This window comes from Centruroides sculpturatus, unplaced genomic scaffold, assembly GCF_000671375.1.
Source record: "Centruroides sculpturatus isolate CEXI.00-Female unplaced genomic scaffold, Cexi_2.0 scaffold29, whole genome shotgun sequence".
NCBI lineage: Eukaryota > Metazoa > Arthropoda > Arachnida > Scorpiones > Buthidae > Centruroides > Centruroides sculpturatus.
Genome location: NW_019384296.1, coordinates 722,978 through 744,250, shown reverse-complemented (window position 1 = coordinate 744,250; position 21,273 = coordinate 722,978). Strand labels below are relative to the sequence as shown.

The following is a 21,273-nucleotide window of genomic DNA, read 5'->3' as shown; positions in this document are numbered from 1 at the left end:
TGTATAAAATTATTTATTTCTTAGGTTTTATAAAGTGATTGTATTAAAGGAAGAACCAATTGTGACATTTAATTCAGAACGATTGTATAATTACTCTGAAGCAGTAAAAAATGGCTTGTCTTTTTATGTTGCTGCCCAGCTTACCCCAGAAGAAATAGAAAAAGTATTTTATGTTGGTGATGGTAAAGTATATGGTGGATTTTACAATGCACCATTGTCAGAAGATCAATCATATGATATTATGCAGGGAAATATAATATCTCTTAATGGGGTATGTTAAAATATTTTGAATTTATATCTTAATAATATTTATAATAATCAAATGCTTTAAATTTTAGGTAACAAAAGCTTCCTATTCACCAACAAAAACATCTCCGAATATTACCCCACTTGGAATAACTCATCGGACACAAATTACAGGTGAATTTATATTGAATTGTTATTGAAATCTTTCAAACTTTTTTTAAATTAAAATGTAACATAATAAATATGTTAATAACTTGTGTATTCTGAACCCGTGTCTTCTTTTATCTGTTTTTATCATCACAACTAAGTGCATAGATAAACACTGGGCATTTCTATGTCATCTTTATTTGGAATGTCCTATAGGCAGATACGCATTTTGGGCATAAGCCCCTCATCTGTTGGCATGACTTCCAGGATTTCTTGTAGGTGTCTTAACACATATACATTCTGTTTAAAATTACTTATTTACAGTTAAAATTGTTTTACTATTAAAATACTATCGTAGTTTAAAATATATTCACAATTAAAAGAACTATTACAGTTAAGGTTTCTTGACTTAACATCAAACATCTTCTAGCACATACTCTTGACATCCGTATTAACGAGGTTTTTGTAAATAAGTAATTTTAAATGGAATGTATACATGTTAACACCACCTACAAGAAATCCCGGAAGTCATGCCGACAGATGAGGGGCTTATGCCCAAAATGCGTATTGGCCTATAGGATATTCTGAATAAAGATGATGTAGAAATGCCCAGTGTCTATCTATGCACCTAGTCGTGTCGATAAAAACAAATGTTAATAACTTCTAACCATATTCAAAATAATGCTGTTTGTAAAAATTAGATTACACATATATCGTATGCTATATTTCTGCAAAATGATGCTTAAGAAACCATATAACCATATAATTTATAATAATTTTAATATGAATTATATAAGATAATATAATCCAAAAATGGTTAAAAAAAAACGAAAGTAATAATTATATTACTTGAATTTGTTTTGATTAAAGATATATTACCAATAAACAGATATCATAGTATTATTACAAAAATACTTCATTAAATAACAGATTATATAAATATCAATATAGAGAAATAAATCACAATTGTATAGTTCAGGTAGCCAATACTTTTAATAAAAGAAATTTTAGGATTAAGTATTGTAGATTAACTCTTAGTAATTAATTTTTTAGAATATGTATATCCTAATAGGAATTTTAGTATTTTACTGGTTAGAGCATTTGAAATACAGTAAAGTTTGTTGATCCAGCACCTGATAATTTGGAATGTTTTATAGTTTGGCATTTGAAAAGTACCCAATAATCCAGATTTGTCCAATAATCTGGTATGTAATATTTTGAAAATCTGAATTTGCACATTTGGTGCACTAAAGACCACAGCATAAATTGAGATGAAGGTCGGGATGTAGTCATGCGTACCATGGTTTATAGCCCAACTAACATTGGGAGGTGAACCATGGAATTAAGGACAATCTGATTTGAGATAAATGACTTATTTTGTTACAGCACTTTGTTAAGTTGGATTGGTTGCTTTCCTGTACCAAATACACGTTTTCATCACAGTCACCAAACAAGTTGGTGCAAACATCTTTCAGGATTAAACTTGAAAATATCATCTGATGATTGCAGGTTGTTTTCTAACTCTTTACACTCTGGTCATTAAGAGCTTCTTTCCACACCTAATGAAGATTTGACCAGGCCCCCAATGGAGGTGGTAGATGGTGAGGAATAAGAACTGATATTCTAGAACAAACCTTCCATGAAAAGTTCTGAGATTACTCACCCAGATTCAATTTCAGTTTCTTCAGAGTGGTATGGTGATGTCTTAATTATCATGGCCATTCAGCCACCAATGTTCACAGGTTTAAAAGAATTCAATTCTCATTGTCTGAGCACTACCATCTATAAAAGGAGCTTTCTTATACAGGAATACCAGTTGTTTTGGAATCACTCTTCAGTCATTCATAAGTTCTTTTCAAGTTGCTCTCCAGCTGTAATTTAATTCAACAAAGTTTAGAAAGTAGAATTGGCATGCTGATTCAATTTTTATGCAATATATCTCATCTCCAAACCTGTACTGTTATCCATCACCATTGACTGTCAGCTTTCACTTAACAGTGACACCAGCATTTATATAATATATAATTTGACTGAAGTAAAGCATAAAATAAATAAAAATAATAGAATAATATTTATTATTAATTACATATAACAAAAAGTATATGAAAATTAACGTATACTTTTTGTTATACGTTAATTTGAACCTGGAAAGTCAGGAAGAGTCAGAGATTTTCATTAGTGTTTGAAAAAAGTCAGGGAATTTCCCTCTTTGCCTTGTTGATTTTTTGCTGACAATATGCTTGACTAAATATAGTTGCAGACAGCAAGAAGTAAAGTGGTGCAATACAACTTATGAAAAAGGGTGCATAATTTTCCCAAAAATTTACAAATCTTGTGTGTTTACATTTGGTACATTCTCAATGTTAATCATTTTAGTCATTATTTTTTCACAGTACAGTAGTTTAAAATTGCTGGCATTATGTTAGTTGTTAAAGTTGAAAGCAAACAACAGATAATATTGGATCAATTATATATTTAATAAATAACAATAAATAAATATTTAAATTATTCATTTATACATTTTGTAATTGTAATCTTATTTACTTTGCTTAATGTTATCACTGTTATTGTTGCCAGTTTAGATGAATCTCAAAGTGATTACAATAAGCAAAGGTAATTTTATGTATATATATATATATACATACATACATAAAATTATATGTATGTATATATTGATTATATATGTATGTATGTATGTATATATATATATATATATTTATTATTATTATATCTATGTTCTCTTAATTATTGAGTAATTTTTGGAAATTACTTTTATTTTTATCCATTCTTTTCTGTTATTTATATAAATATTTTAAATTTTCAGGTCCAACCAGTTCAACATTAACTGTAATTTTAGCAACTGCTATTGGAATTTTTGGATTTTTATTAATTTTGTCTTTTATTATATATTATCTTCTACGTCGTCACTATGGAAAACGTAGACCTTCTGATGAATTAGTATTACATGTACAAGGATCAGAATCAGTAAGAAAATTTAAAGTATTCCAAAATAGAAGTTTTCTGCTGTTACTGATTTAAATTTTTTATACTCTATTTTATTTTATGGATAAATATTATTTAAAATTATATCAGTAGAAAATGAAGATTTTTTTTTAATCACAAAAATATTTTATTTTTAGATTTTATTTTAAATCATATTTATTGTACATTGCAAAGCGTGCATATATATATTATATATTTTGCTATATATATATAGCAAATGAATTGAAACAAGAACACTTTCATCTCGTCTGAGAATACAATTCTTAGAACAGTTAAACAAAATAAAAATATAAATTGTGTGCCAAAATGGAAAGTGAATCATGTCTGATATCTAAACACAAGTCAGCTAGCTTGAATTCTGTCAAGAGAGCATGAACAAGGATTGGAAAACAGTATTATTTAATTTTCTTTCTTGCACTAGTGCTGCAATATTAAAACAAATTTTTATTTTATGTGATATTCAGTGGTGAGAAAAAGTTTAACTTAGATGGACCTGACAAGTTTGCTAATTATTATCATGATTTATGTAAAAAAAACCAGTTTTTTTTTCCTAAACAAATTTCTCTAGTTGAAACCTGACAGTTTGGAGAACTTTCAGTTTTTGAGGCAAGCTGGTGTCCTTTACATCATCCAAAATAGACAGTAATGAATATCAGAAGCATTGCAAGACTACTTGAGTCCATATTTACAATACTTTAGAAGAATAAAGTTGTTTTTAGCCTGAGCAATGTAATGCAATGAAAATATGACTATACAAGTTAGCACAAGCACATATGCTTGGTTAAATTAGGAAAACATTGATCTTATAAAATGGCCAGCTTATTCCCCAGATTGAAATCTCATGGACAACCTAATGGGGAATTCTAATGAGGAAAGTCTGCAAAAAAATAATAGACAAAATAATGACAAATAAGAACTTTATAATGCAATAATGTTTATAAAGAATGAAATAGATAATTTCACTTTGCTGAAGCTTACAGAAAGAATGTCTAACTGAATTTTTCAAATAATTAATTGAAATGGACTCTGCTGCAATTATCAAATTTAATCAAAATTGTTTTATTTGTAAATTAAAATATTAATTTTGATGGTGTGTGTATATATATATATATATATATATATATCTTTACATTAATGAGATTCTGGATTTCATCACTTTGTTTGAAATTAACAATTTCTTTTACATTACATAAATTCTGTACTGTACTGTTAATTCATTTATCAATATTGAATTTAATGCAGAATACATAAATTCTTTAAATTCATGAAAGTGGAGGGATTTGTATATTTATGCTTTGCAGTGTAGATAACAATATGGGATATAAATATTTACTTATTTATTTAAAGATACTTTTTATAATATAAATTTATGGATTAATAAGAGATTTTTACATTTTGTAATTTTAGGAAGAGAATGGGTCAGTCCCTGGAGTGTTGCAGATTGATGAAGATACTGATCTTGGGGATTTTTTTGAAAATTTAAAAGAAAGATATTGGCATATACCAAAAAATCACATAACTATTCATCAAACTGTTTTGGGTCAAGGAGAGTTTGGAGAAGTTAGAGAAGGAATTGTTTTCCGTAAAGCGCATGGAACAACAACACTTGTCCAACAAGTTTATGGTATCTAATTAAAAATTGTTATAAGTTTTAAATTCTTATAAAATTCTTATTAAGATTTTCAAATTTAGCTCCTCCATCCATGGATGAAAAAGAAAGGAAAAATATGTTGTCAGAATTAGATACAATGATTCGAATTAGAATTCATCCTCATGTAGTAGAGTTTATTGGTGTTTATGAAGATAGAGGTGAGTAAAAAATACAGTAAATTTATTTTTTTTTAATTGTATTATATTTAAAATATGCTTTTTTGTTTTGTTTAGATCTGTTACATATTGTGATAGAAAATTCTTCATCAACTTTAAGAGGTATGCTATTAAGAAGTCGACAGCTAACAGATGGCTATGTTTGCAATTTAGCAGAAGCTCATTTAATAGAAATTGCTTTTGGTATAATACAAGGAATGATTCATTTATCTGAGCATGGGGTAAGTTCAATTTTTATAATATCTTTAAAAAAATATATTTTTTACACTAAAATATCTTTAAAAATATTGTTATTTTATTAAATAATTGTAAATTTATCTCAGAGTATTTGAAGTTTGTCATTGTAATTAATTTCTATCATTTGGCTCATATATATTAATACTATTCAATTTTTATTAATTAAGTAATGCTTTATTTACTTTTGTTATTTGGATACTTTAAACAAATATAGCAGGGGTGGGCAACCTTATTCTATGTAAGGGCTACATTTAAAATTTTTGAACTGACGCAGGTCACACACAAGTAAAGAAAAAAAAGTGGGTAAATCACAATTATTTATTCATATACGATTATAAATTAGCATAAGTATGCTTAACTTCACTTCTGTCACTGATTTAAACATAATATATCCAAAATATTTGGTTGAATATTAGACACTGCTAGTTTTAGTTTTCATGTTAGTCTATTGAATTCTTAGTAAAAATTTAGTAAAAAGTAAAACAAAGTTGTAGAAAATAATGACAGAATTTTTGCTGCATACTTCCTTAAATTGGGAAATTTAAGGAAGTACCACGTCAGATATTGTCATGTGTTTGTATGGTGAATCGTTGGGCCAATATTGAGTGCGGAAAGCTTTAGTTGGCTACCGTGGCTATACAAAATATTTAATAATATTTTGTGTAGCCACGGTAGCCACAAAATATTAATGTGGGCCATGGGTTACCCACCCCTGAAATATAGAACAAATATATCAGAATCAATTATTCTCAAAATATCTGTACTATATCACTACATTTCATAATATTTATGTATCAATATTATTTTTTTAGCAATTTATTTTATTTAATAATAAATATTTGAGACTTATTTGAGACCTAAGAAGAAAATTTAAAATAAAAATATTTCTAAATAATATTGCATACAACTTTTATTATTATTTTTTAGATTTTACATCACCATTTATCCTCAAGAAGCATTGTTATGATAGATGGATATACACCTAAAATAGCTAATTTTGGATTAGGATTTTTTAATCCATTAGGAAAAGTAAGAATAACTTGTACTTTTTAATTAAAAACATTTTAACTTAAACATATCAGAATGCAGAAATTTTTCAAATGCAAAGGTTTTAGTTTAAATCTTAGATTTAGAATGTTAAGATGCTATGTGATGTCAGTTTTGTTTTATGAGTAGAAACGTGGACCTTAGATAAAAATATTTTAAACAGACTTGAAGCGTTTGAAATGTGGTTATATAGAAGAATTTTTAAAATATCTTGGACAGATAGAATAACAAATGATGAAGTTTTGGAAAGAATGGGGAAAGAAAAAGAAGTTTTAAATACAGTGGTACCTCAGGTTACGAACGCCCCAGCATACGAAATTTTCAGGATACGACATGAAATTCAAACATATTTTTGTTCCACGATACGAACAAAAACTCACCATACGACGTTACATTAGTTCGCATTTTTCATTTGTTTTTCTTACTACAGTTATTTTTTTAAATGTATTACTTGGCTTTAATTTGAGTATGTTTTTCGCGTTGGAACGAATTATTTGGTTTTACATGTAATCGTATGGGAAAAGATGATCCACCTTACGACATTTTCATGATACGATCTCAGTTTCGGAACGGATTAATTTCGTATACTGAGGTACCACTGTACAGTTAAAAGAAGAAAGGCAGGGTATTTTGGCCACATCATTCGAGGAAGTAAATATGAAATTTTGAAAAATATTGTAGAGGGAAAAATCTGTGGAAAGAAAAGCCCAGGAAAGAGAAGGAAAAGTTGGTTAGGCAATATATGTGAATGGAAAAACAAGAAAGCAGAAGAACTTGCATGTGAAGCACAATTGAGATTGTTATAATAATTCTAATCCTACATTCAGAAATGAATACAGAACCAGAAAAAGAAGAAACATTTTTTTAATAATTCTTTGTTAATTTTTATGATTAATTATAACATTATAGATATGAATACTAAAAAATTATAAATTTTATAATTAAATTGAATTATCATAATTAATTTTGATAAAATGCATGCACATTAAATTAATAAGATATTCTTAGTTAACTATTTAATGTTGTAGATTATGAGAAAAATATATAAAATTAATTTTAAAACAAATTAATAAAAGCTTTGTTTGCCACAAAATGTTAATTAAATTTCAGAATTTATTTAGATATCCATAATTATATTTTTTAATTCCTTTTAATCTTAACTACATTTATAGTAAAATATTAAAATAGATATTAACAATAGTAACAAGGCATAGTATTGACTTTGCATAATATCTGACAAACATGCAATAGTAAAACGATATAAATATAATGTTTTAACTTTTTTGTTAATCAGTTAACTTTATTAAACTTATTTATTAAATTTATTTCTGTATATATAGGATATTCACAATTATTTCACAAGTTTAGTTAACCATGATTCTTCTCTAGATTTGTGTTGTAGGGTAATTTAATTATAATCTTACTAAAATATTTTAGAAACACTTAATATCCAATATTTGTGCTGTTTCAAGCATGCTCTTACTTGAACACGTTATATAAAAATCTATAATTCCAAATATGTTTGTATTTGGAATTGTTGTAAATATTTTAATATATTTAATATACAGGATGTCCACAAAGTCTGGGTACATAAGGATTAATATATACTTTTAAAACAAAATAATTTTATTTGATTTTAATATTAATAAATAACATTTTCAATATGATTTCCATCATTTTCAATACATAATTTGATACGCCTTGCAAAATTCAGGTGAACTCAATTAAATGGTCTGTATTGCTGTCGATTTCATCACACTAACTGGTAATGGTGTCCACAAATTATGGCACATCAAATTATATATTGAAAATGTTATTTATTAATATTAAAATCAAATAAAATTATTTTGTTTTAAAAGTATATGTTAATCCTTATGTACCCAGACTTTGTGGACACCCTGTTAAGGGGAGGGGAAGGAGGAGGGAGAGGAGATAGACAGTAGAGAAAGGTAAGATCACTCTGAATGTTGTACGTAAAGCTACAATATTTCTACGTATGATGTTGGCATTCAGTTTTTAGGCTGCAAGTCCATAGTCCTCCAAAGGGTCTAAAAGAAAACCCGAGTAGCGAACACCAATAATTGAGTGCCACCACAAATAGCTAAGTGTAGAATTTAGTGCCAAGTGGCTGTTAGTAGAAAGACATAGCTACTTAATACAGTGGATGATCGGTTAATGAACATAATCCATTCCAAGACTTTATTCGTTAACAGATTATTGATTTACCATAGGTTTTTATGGGAATTTGATTAATTCATTCTGGAGACCCCAAAAAATAAAAAATATATGCTTTCTTACTATGCTTATTTATATGCAATAATAAAAATACATATATACACAATCTTGCAATTTTATTAGTCATGTTTTTTCCATTTGTGGGGGGTTAAAGAATCTGTCTAATATCGATTGCTTTTCTCTTTTCAGGATTTTTCGGAAGTAATTAATAGCATTGTAATTGTAGAGATCCCAAAGCCTATTAATCTCAACCTGGTTTGGATGCCATTCTAAGACCATTGTTCTGACATCCTTCCACTTCTTCAAAAGATGTTTAATAGCAGATATTGGCATTAATCCTCTTTTTCAGAAGAAAACATATCTCGCCAAGTTTCTTGGTGTTCTTCGTTCAAGAGTTCTTGATGTTCTTCTTTCGTCAGATCAGTTTCAGGTTCCATTATGAGCTCTTCAATGTTCTTTATTTCTCAGATGTGATTTTTTTTTGTTACTCCTTAAGCTGCCTGAGTCTTCTTTGATTATACAGTATCTTTATTAGATAAGATTGAACTGCAGCCTACTGTAGACCTATTCTAGCCATACTGCCCAGCAACATCAGACATCTACCCACTCTCTACCTTTGCTATTATACTCTCACCTTTTGAAAATAAATCAGATACAAAACTTAATGACTGCCTGTGGCACTCGTTAAGTTTTGCGACACTCACATCACCACTCATCTTGGAACCATCAGTGTAAATCCTAAACATGGGATGATCACCTAGATCTTCGAAGTAAATGGGAGGGGTGTTAATCATAAGTCGGGAGGGTATTTTTATCAATGCTGAATTTTTTGATATCATTGATTAAGGTCAAACTGGGGGTAATCTTACCTACTCTAATCATTTTGTCAACATTCGGGTCACTATAATCTTGCCAAGGTAAGGTGATGAGATTTTCTTGTTAAATAATACATTTAATTTCTAAGTCAATAGGGGTGAATCCTGACATTACCAAAAAGACACTAGTGGGTGCAGTCCTATAAGCCTTACAAATGCAGAGAGTTGCAATTCTTTGAACGGATAACAGTTTTTTATATTTAATATAGTCAATTACAACAACTAATACTTCAAATAATCAATGTTTGTCTTATTTTATCTGATAGATAATAGTTTAATAAATACATTTTATAACAATTGCATTCCTATATGTTTACATCTCATACTTGATATGTTTATATTTTCTTGTATTTGTATTTGACTTTATTCTATTTTCTTTTCCCCTATAAATTGCTATTCTACAGCATTTTTCCATTTTCAATCTTACTTTTGTCATATTCCATTTCTTGGGACAATGCATAATATATAAATGTCACAGATTATAAAATGTTGCTAAGGACAGGATTTACTTCATTGCTATTTGTTGAGACTACGCAAGTTAGTAGTAGTAGTATTTTATAATGCAAAGAAACATTTTCATGCTTATTGACTCTGTTGATAATGATTACAGTGATATTTTTGAGGATTGTAAGATGTAATATTGGTAGTGATCATGACTCTCGAATTGAAGGAATTGAATTTTTCACTCAGTACTTTTCCCTTCATTTTACTGATATTGATCAGCTAGGATAAATAAACATAGTACAATGCTTTTAAATTGATGAAATGAAGAAATTCTTGCTGACAATGTTTGCTTGTTTTGTATTAGAAAATCCATTTTCATTTGATTCTAGTAGATGACTATATCATAAATAGCTAAGCAAAATACTTTACAGAAATGATTGCTGGGATAGAAAGAAGTCAATAGATGTTTTGTTTTTCATTTTCTGACTATTAGTTCTATTCAAATTTAGTTATTAAATTATAAGACAAATATTGAAATTTATTTCCACTTTTTCTAATGGATATGATTTATCAGAAAAGTCCTTATTTTGGCAGTGCATTACAGTATTATTCATTTCTGATAGTGGATAGTTGCTATGTATTCTGTTAAAGTTTAGTTTTTAGTAAAAAATAATTTTTATTTAGTTTTTTGAATTCTTTTAATCCCATTGAAAACATCACTTAACTATCTTGAATTTATCTATATAATATATATAATTTTTAATTTAGAAATTGTTTTTTACAAATATTATTTATCAACTTTATATAATTAATCTTAATATTGTAGTATAAACTGGCTAATTATTATGTATTTTTTGTTTTTTTTTTTTAAATCCAGAAATTAGATTTTACTAGATGGACACCTCCAGAATCTCTTAGATCTGCAAATTTTAATGTTAAAAGTGATGTGTAAGTATTTTTTTGTTTATAACTATTTAAGTAATTTTTAAATTTAAAAAACAAATTAAAAACTTACTTTTTTCAGATGGTCTTTTGGTGTTTTACTCTGGGAGATTTGTACACTAGGTGAGATTTGGATATTTTATACCATATTTATAATTTTATAAAATATATTTATGGTGATAAATTTTTAAAAGAATTTACATTATAGATTATATTTGTATGTAAATATTATCTTTGCCAACATAAAAATTTAAAACTGACATTAGAAACAAACTGCAAATAAAATATTTAATGTGTAAATTTACATAAGATATGCTTTCTTATCTGTGCACAAATATATATATCTCTGTATTTATTAATAATATGTCTTTAAAAGTTGTCAAGTAGTTACTGTTATCAGCACTTGACCAAAATAAATATAATTCCAGTATTCATTAAGGATTTAATAAAAACTGAATAAGATATTTAGTTATTTGAATTAATGAATAATTTTTAGGTGGCACTCCTTATGTGATTCTTACAAATAAGGAAATTCCAGCCAGGATTTTCCGTGGGATGAGATTGCCTCAGCCTAAAGGAGTATCAGATGAATTGTAAGTGCTAATTAATTAATTTAATAGTATTAACTGTTGAAAAATATTAGTATATGATATCTTAAATAACTTTTAATGTAATTATTGTAATATTATTTAAATATACTGAAATAAAATACAGGTAGCCCTCGGTTTACGCCACAGTTCCATTCCTACAAAAGCCGGCGCAAATTGAATCGGCGTAAAACGAACCCGTATTTACAATGAGGTGTAGGGTTAGGTTCTACATAAATGAAAAATAAGCTAATAATTTTGTTTATTAATACAATATAATACAAAATACATATAAATTTTTAATTTTTAAAATATATTTTATCATAAAATAAAGAAATGCTTTTATTTAAAAATTTTAGTTTCGAATTTCTTACATTTTTCGGAAAAAGTATCCATCTTTAATTGTTTACATTTTTGATTTCTTTCATTAAGAATTTTGGAATATGATCGAATATGATGCTCCTTTTTACATTTGCACTTCGTTCCCAACATTGTATAATTCACAAACTTCATCCGTCAAACTTTCCTTAGTTGAAAGGATATGCTAACCCGACATAGAGCTACAGACAAGCGAAGACACTGATTGGTCAACCACCGGTCGCCGTAGTGCATATATAAGGTCAGTTCGAGCGGGAAAATTCAAGGTGGCTAAGGAGAGATAAATATCGTCTGGCCATCGAGAAGTAGATTTATCTCATTAATGATAATTTGTGATCACCGGAAGTGCTATTGCATCGTAAGGTGTTTTCCTGAATGAACTGATACGGGATACATTCATTGGCACTATGGATTTGGATGCCATTTATTGGACTATTAAGTTTAATATCTTGACTCGTGGATACCTAAACGTTTAGTATTTTAATATTAATTTAATGCAAATGTATACATACCCAATAATATTAAACAGAAAAAAATAAATATATTTAATAAAAATCTTTGTTTTAATGAATGTACAATGTTGCGGCTCGGTAAATACATCAACACTGAAATGAAAATCAGTCTAGCATAGGGGAAATCGGGAAATTACACCTCGAAACGGCGAATTGTGCAGCGGTGTTATTGTGAATCGGCGTAAACAGAGGGCTACCTGTATATATTAAAATAAAAATAACCATTTAAATTAAGTAAAATTATATGATTGTTATTATTACCATTTTATCTCTTTTACATAAATTAAAAATTTAATAAAATTCTATTTTAAATAAGCATTATCTTTAAAGAATTGATTTGTTTTGTGTGTGGTTTGCTTTAATATAATTTTTAATGTCTTTCTGTATGTGAATCTTTTTAATTAGTTCAATATAGAAATTATAATATTGCTATATTACAGATATCAACTAATGCTTCATTGTTGGGAATTTGATCTTGATGAACGTCCAACATTCCATGAACTTGCTACTGTAACACAGAACATGTTGCTTTCAGCTAAAGTATGAAGATTAATTTGTATTAATTAACAATGTTTTTTTTTACTTTCTTTAATATTTAATATTTTTTATTTACAGGATTATCTAAGATTAGATAGTATGTGAGTATAGATTATATTTGTATGTAAATATTATCTTTGCCAACATAAAAATTTAAAACTGACATTAGAAACAAACTGCAAATAAAATATTTAATGTGTAAATTTACATAAGATATGCTTTCTTATCTGTGCACAAATATATATATCTCTGTATTTATTAATAATATGTCTTTAAAAGTTGTCAAGTAGTTACTGTTATCAGCACTTGACCAAAATAAATATAATTCCAGTATTCATTAAGGATTTAATAAAAACTGAATAAGATATTTAGTTATTTGAATTAATGAATAATTTTTAGGTGGCACTCCTTATGTGATTCTTACAAATAAGGAAATTCCAGCCAGGATTTTCCGTGGGATGAGATTGCCTCAGCCTAAAGGAGTATCAGATGAATTGTAAGTGCTAATTAATTAATTTAATAGTATTAACTGTTGAAAAATATTAGTATATGATATCTTAAATAACTTTTAATGTAATTATTGTAATATTATTTAAATATACTGAAATAAAATACAGGTAGCCCTCGGTTTACGCCACAGTTCCATTCCTACAAAAGCCGGCGCAAATTGAATCGGCGTAAAACGAACCCGTATTTACAATGAGGTGTAGGGTTAGGTTCTACATAAATGAAAAATAAGCTAATAATTTTGTTTATTAATACAATATAATACAAAATACATATAAATTTTTAATTTTTAAAATATATTTTATCATAAAATAAAGAAATGCTTTTATTTAAAAATTTTAGTTTCGAATTTCTTACATTTTTCGGAAAAAGTATCCATCTTTAATTGTTTACATTTTTGATTTCTTTCATTAAAAATTTCGGAATATGGTCGAATATGATGCTCCTTTTTACATTTGCACTTCGCTCCCAACATTGTCTAACTCACAAACTTCATCCGTCAAACTTTCCTTAGTTGAAAGGATACGTTAACCCGACGTAGAGCTACAGACGAGCGAAGACACTGATTGGTCGACCACCGGTCGCCGTAGCGCATATATAAGGTCAGTTTGAGCGGGAAAATTCAAGGTGGCTAAGGAGAGATAAATATCGTCTGGCCAACGAGAAGTAGATTTGTCTCACTAACGATAATTTGTGATCGCCGGAAGTGCTATTGCGTCGTAAGGTGTTTTCCTGAATGAACTGATACGGGATACATTCATTGGCGCTATGGATTCGGATGCCATTTATTGGACTATTAAGTTTAATATCTTGACTCGTGGATACCTAAACGTTTAGTATTTTAATATTAATTTAATGCAAATGTATACATACCCAATAATATTAAACAGAAAAAAATAAATATATTTAATAAAAATCTTTGTTTTAATGAATGTACAATGTTGTGGCTCGGTAAATACATCAACACTGAAATGAAAATCAGTCTAGCATAGGGGAAATCGGGAAATTACACCTCGAAACGGCGAATTGTGCAGCGGTGTTATTGTGAATCGGCGTAAACAGAGGGCTACCTGTATATATTAAAATAAAAATAACCATTTAAATTAAGTAAAATTATATGATTGTTATTATTACCATTTTATCTCTTTTACATAAATTAAAAATTTAATAAAATTCTATTTTAAATAAGCATTATCTTTAAAGAATTGATTTGTTTTGTGTGTGGTTTGCTTTAATATAATTTTTAATGTCTTTCTGTATGTGAATCTTTTTAATTAGTTCAATATAGAAATTATAATATTGCTATATTACAGATATCAACTAATGCTTCATTGTTGGGAATTTGATCTTGATGAACGTCCAACATTCCATGAACTTGCTACTGTAACACAGAACATGTTGCTTTCAGCTAAAGTATGAAGATTAATTTGTATTAATTAACAATGTTTTTTTTTACTTTCTTTAATATTTAATATTTTTTATTTTACAGGATTATCTAAGATTAGATAGCTATCCTGGTTTTCAATATGAGAAGTTTGATCCATCAGCAGATGAAATGTGATCATTGTTCTTAGCATTAATTTTATTCATACAAATTTCATATGTTATTTTACTGCCTCAAAGTTGTTGAGAAATAATCATAAATTTTATACATTTATTCAAGAAACACAAAACATTAAGGGAAAAGAATTTTTGCTCATATACAAAATTAAGTAATAGTTATTTTTTGAATATCTTTTGCAAAAAGTTTTAAATATTTTTATTATCAGATAACTTTATTTTTAATATTACAAACTAAAGCAAACTTTCTTTTTATATAAATATTTATAAAAAATTTTATAAAATAAATTTCAGTCTGCTTTCTAGTTAACAACAAAGGAGAGTTTACAAAAATAAAGTCGTTTCAGTAAGCAAAAGGAATTGGTAAAAATATGAGTAATTTTCTGAAATTTTCTTGTAAAATTAATTTTTCAAGACTTTCAATGAATGGTATATTTGATTGGAAAGAGTTTGAACATGTTCTATACTTGAAAATATATAAATCAGTTTTCTGTTTATATGAACAGCTTTGTTAATAAAGATTTGAGTTTATAAGTTTATAACATCAGAAGATAGGGCAATGTTTCTCCACTTTACTGAAAATGTAATATTAATTATTAGTAAAAGATTAAAATACTGAAATAGGATTAGATAAACTTATATACATATATCTATCTATTCATCATCAAAAATTCAAAAATATTAGAATTATAACTAGATGCAGCTAAAATTCCAATCAAATATACTTAAATTCTACTATACCTCATTCCATGATAGTCACAGTTTCAATTTATATGTATTTAGTTTATTTCCATATTTTCGTTTTAAAAGATAATTTTTTCTTTTAATTTATAGTATTATTACTTTACATAAATAGTCTAGAATTGGTGCCAAAACTCTTATAATCTTCATTGCTATCAACTATAATATATTAGAATATTTTAGATTTAAATATCAAAATTTTAAAGATATAACTAAAAGAATTGTATATATATGTTTGTGCATGTGTGTATATAGGTATGAATCACAATATTTGTGAACAAAAATGGCTAAATTTATATTTAAAAATAATTTGCTAAAAAAATTATGGTAATCTCCTAAATTTCAATCACTTGAAAAAATGTTTTTTATTGTCAATGTATTTTGAGCAAAGAATATTTTATTAATGAAGCTGGACAACCAAGTTTTCCTTTTTAAGTATATTTTAACTATATATAAATAACAATAATATATATATATAATATATATGTATTGTGTTATTTTTTACAAAAGGAAAATTTTTAATGCAATAATTTTCTATTCAATCAAGAAAAAAAAAAATGTGTTAGAATAGCAAATTTAAAAATCAAATTTGTGATACACAAACATTAGTCACATTTATTATTATTTAATTTTTTTTTTTTTTTAGTTAATTGTGAATATAAATTATTTAGTTTATATAAAGAAGAAATCTTTTATTATAAGAGATTGCATATTTGCATTTAAAATGCTAGTTTGGTAATGGTTTTTTTTAATATAATTTTTTAAAATCGTGTATACAAAGTGTTTATACATATTTTTAGATTTATATATTATGTATTTGTATATGTACAGTTTTTTTTTTTTTTAAATTGCATATCAAATCTGAGTGAATTTTAAGTTGGACAGTGTCCTAAATAATAAGATTTTTGCGCTCCTATCTTTCTAAATTTATATTATTAAATGTTTAGAAGGTAAAAGTAATAATCCGAAATAAATCTTGATTCAAATTCTTTAGTCCAACACAAAAATTCATTTAGTTTAGAATCTCCAAACATTATTATTTTATTTAATCTCAGGATTAAATCAAAATTTTTATATTTTTTTTTTAATCAATAATATATGAAATAGTATTATAAATAAATAAAAAATTATGCAGCTATAAATAAACCTTTTTAATTTATATACCTCATATATTTTTAGATGTACTGCACATTTTGTTATAAAGTATTTTATAAAATTTTGTAATTTCAAATAATAATTATAATCAAGAAATGTAATTTTTTTTTTAAGTTTTAGTTTACTTTTTTTTACATTTAATTGTATAATTTCTACATTAAATTTAAAAAAATAATAATAATAATAAAAGTTGAAAAAGTAACAATGATAAATTAATTAGTGATTTTTTTTACGGTTAGAAAGGTTTTCAATAGATGGCGTAAGAGTACGGTCGTTCACCTTTTGCTGGGTATACAATTTTCAGGTGTCAAGGAAGTGAAGCAAATTAGGACATTCAAGGACTAGGACATGTATCAAAGCCAATTGTCTAGTAATGAATACTGGCTAATGAATATTTGCTTACGGTTTGGCCAAAAGTTTTTTTATTTTTTATTATATATATATATATTATTTTTAATCGAAAGGACAACCATATAAAGAGAATTATGAGGACTCGGAAATAGAATTTGAAAGAGTGGAGATAGTGGATGGCGAGGCACAAATTCACTTCCGTTTTCGGTCGGGTCAACGAACTCGCCACAAATTTTCTTTTTTGATTCAAGACAGAACTTATATATACGTATATATATTATTATTATTTTTTTTTTTTTTGAGTGATACGTGTCACTGTAAAAATTAAATTTCTCCACACATTTGTATGTAAAAGATGCGGTTGTATGTTTTAAAAATATTATATTAAGAGTGAAAACTCATAAACTTAGAAGCAAAAAAATTAAAAATAAAAAAGCAATTTTTTAAAATAATTTACCATAAAAATATTTAGAAAGAAACAATAGACATTTTCGAATAATTTAAATCAAAGTTTAGAAAAAAAAAAAAAGCGTGCAAATTTATCTAATTTGTAAAGATAAAATTTCTAGAATTGCCCTCATTTGTAGAGCCAAAATTTTAAAATAACAGCTCGAAATATAACTTTTTTTTTTATGTGGAAAGGAAATTTTAAAATAGAAAATGACTGATCGAAATATAACTCGTTTTGTAAGAGCGGAATTTAGAAGCGAGAGAGAGAGAAAGATATTGAAATATTTGTTAAAATGTACGAAAGACATCTTTTCTTACGTGTGTCTTACGTAATTTAACACGTCACATACAAAGATGTGACTATTAGTTTTTTTTTTATTCCTTATTTTTTGAAGTGTACAGTCAGTGGAATGGATACAAGCGTAGGCTTTAAAATCTCTCACAAAAATAAATTAATGTTTAACGAGATTCTTTTCGAGTTGACAAAATGCAGAAGTGTAAAAGTTATGTTCTTCTTTCTTACGTAACTTTTACGTCACAAGTTTTTTCTTGTTTCGGTGTGTAATTTCGAATTGTAGTGAGAGTTAAAAATATATTTATGCATATTTTACTTTTAAATATGAAAAGAAAAACAAATGTTAAAATTATCTAAATTAATTCTGAAAGCAAGAAACTTAATTTTTTTTTTTTTTTAATTATCAGATAGAATAATTGCCGGCGAATAAAGGCCTTTTTTTTCCTTTTTAAATAAATAAAATAAATTTTTCTAATTTAATTTTAACTTAATTAGTCATACTTGGTTTATAATTATATAAAATTATCTGTTAATATTCACGCCGAATTTATTTATTTAATTTTTTTTTAACTCGCTAATCGATCCTTCTTTGACAGGTTTCTATTCGAGTTCTTTAAGATTATAATTTATATATATATATTTTCCTCTTATAATTTGCTATAATTTAAATAGGGAATTGTTTTATATAATACTTTAAATTTAAAATTAAAAAAAAAAAAAATGGAGTATGTAAATTGACTTAAGTTGCTCTACTTCTTTTTGATAATGAAGACATTGTCTATAGGAAGGAAAAAAAGATTTTGTAAAATGTTTTATTGCGGAAAACGATAATTTATAAATTAAATTACATTTCGTGTTCTGAAATAGAATTTAAAATTTAAAAGAAGAAGAAGAAATTTAAAGTATCTTATCCATGTTTGACAGGATTGCCAAGATAAAGCAGACTCCCTGTGATGTATGGACTGCCAGATAAGAGTGTTCAAAACTTAACAATAAACTATTTATCATTGTCACGTACAGTACTATGTTAAATGTCTCCTGTATTTACAAATATATGAGATTTTGAAATATATATAACAGTACAAGAAAATCAGTTTTGCAACATCTTTTCTCTCCCTTTCTCTCTTCCCCCTTTATTTCTTGTAGCCAATGTCGTTATGGAAGCGGAGATGCGTTATATTGAAAGATATATATATGTGAAGAAAGACACCAAAGAAGATTGGACCATCAGAGAAAATGTGAATAAACGAGACTGCATCAGGAAAAAACTGACGAATAAGTACACATTGCAGAGAGAACTGGAAAAAAGAATTTATATATGTATATAAAGTTATAAATGAAAATAGAGTTATGCAAAAAATTAATGACGAGAAACAAGAAAAATGGATAAAAATGTAAGAGAAAACGAAAATCGTATATCTGAAGAAACGACATGAAAAAAAGGGGGAGAAAACATTTTAAAAAATAATCAATATGAGAGGAAAGAAATGGCCAAAAACGTTAAGAACATTTCCGAAAAAAAAAGGAAAGTGAATAAAAACGAAAACATGCAAAAAATGTGCAAGAAAAAATTCCAAAAGTATACGAAAAATAAACATTATGGAAAAGGGTAGAAAACGAGAAGAAAAAATAAAAAATTGACAAGGGAAATGAGAAAAATTGACAAGCGAAAACAAAATAAACACACGTACACAAAAAAAAAATAAAATAATAAAAGAAACATAAGCAAAAAAATACGGACAAGTGAAAGAAAAGAGTGACAAATACATTCTGGAATGTAGGAAATTGACAAGATAGAAAAAAATTCTTTTCCCTACTAAAACTTTAAAGTAGGAAAGAAAAAAAAAGGAAACGGTAATAAGAGAACTGCGAAAAGAATAAGGGAAATCGTGAAAAATACTTCGATAAGAACACAGATTTTAAAGGAAGTCGTGTCGATAAGAGAATTGCTAAAGAAAAGTGAACACGCGCCTTAAACACTACTAAAGATTTATTTTATTTCTACAATATTTCCTACCTCTTAAAGACAATTTATTGTATTCCATTAGATATTATTTAATCGGTTTGTTATAACAATTATTATTATTATTTTTTAATTTATTTATTTCGATTTTGGATCAAAGCCATTACTTCCGTGAATTTAATTTATAGGGAGAAAACGTTTACTGCTTTATAAACATAACACGTGTTTGTTTTGGGATGGAGTCGACTTTATAAATTTCTATTCGCTAAAATAAATGATGTGTTTATTATCTTTTAAAATGTTTAAGTTTATTCAAGGTTTTAACAATAATTTATTCGCATAACATTATCCTCCCTTTTTTCCCACCTTTTTAAGAGAAATACTTTATGAAGATTATTTTGTATTTCTTTATCCGATTTAAATAAATAAAAAAAAAATGTGTTTTTAAAATTATTTTCGGAATGTTTTTGTTTGTTTACTCTAAATACTTTTTTGATTTAAAAAATAATTTACAAAAAAAGAAATTGTGTTGATTAATTTTTTCGACAGATGGCGCTATTGGGTACAATTTAATAAATAATTTCTAATTAATTTTTACTTTTTATTTTTTATGGTATTAAAAATAAATATTATAAAGAAAGATTTTATTTTTGTTAATTTTAAAGTGGTTTAATTACCGTAAAAAACGATTACAGAACGAAAATATGTTATTTCTATATACATTCCATAATGATAACTTTATAGGGAATTTTCAGGCAATTTAGTAAAACGTCGGAATATTTTTCTTTTTTTAAAAAAAAAATATCCCTAAATAAATTTGATTTAATTAAACGGAATTTCACATCAGTTTAAGTGTTAAGAAAATTAATGATTGAGAGAAATAGGGCAACGTTTTAAATGTATTACAAATATAACAATGAATTTAAGAGAGAGTTAATCAGATAAAACTCGTTATAACTTTTGAAACGAATACATTCAAATTTTAAATTACGAAAAAAAAAAAATGCCGAAAAATGATTTCAATTATTCACCCACCGAAATCTTTCATTACGCAACCAACGTCTTACGTAAGTTTTCTATCATAAACCAGGAAAAGGATCACGTTATATTATATAATTATTGCATTAAAAATAGTTCCTGCCCATAATTAAAATATCTCCAATAAAAATCTTAAAAGTTTATTACCTCCGAAGAGGTAATTAAACTTTATATATATATATATATATTGTTAATA

At 26.5% G+C, this 21,273-nt stretch overlaps 1 protein-coding gene across 2 annotated transcripts in view; it reads left to right on the top strand.

The window, feature by feature from the left end:
• The window catches only part of LOC111623678 (putative tyrosine-protein kinase Wsck), a 30,855-nt gene extending 14,538 nt beyond the window's left edge, over positions 1-16,317 (top strand). Inside the window, exons 6-17 of one of the 2 annotated variants that reach the window (XM_023366383.1) lie at positions 25-271; positions 339-420; positions 3,218-3,378; positions 4,804-5,020; positions 5,089-5,205; positions 5,281-5,444; positions 6,388-6,489; positions 10,939-11,009; positions 11,086-11,126; positions 11,500-11,596; positions 12,921-13,020; positions 15,014-16,317. In XM_023366383.1, coding sequence (XP_023222151.1) covers positions 25-271; positions 339-420; positions 3,218-3,378; positions 4,804-5,020; positions 5,089-5,205; positions 5,281-5,444; positions 6,388-6,489; positions 10,939-11,009; positions 11,086-11,126; positions 11,500-11,596; positions 12,921-13,020; positions 15,014-15,085 — 1,471 coding nt within the window. In that variant the 3' untranslated portion in view covers positions 15,086-16,317. Of the gene's footprint in view, positions 1-24; positions 272-338; positions 421-3,217; positions 3,379-4,803; positions 5,021-5,088; positions 5,206-5,280; positions 5,445-6,387; positions 6,490-10,938; positions 11,010-11,085; positions 11,127-11,499; positions 11,597-12,920; positions 13,021-15,013 lie in introns of those variants that run through there. The other variant, XR_002756475.1, reaches the window with a different exon arrangement.
• The last annotated feature ends 4,956 nt before the right edge of the window (positions 16,318-21,273 follow it).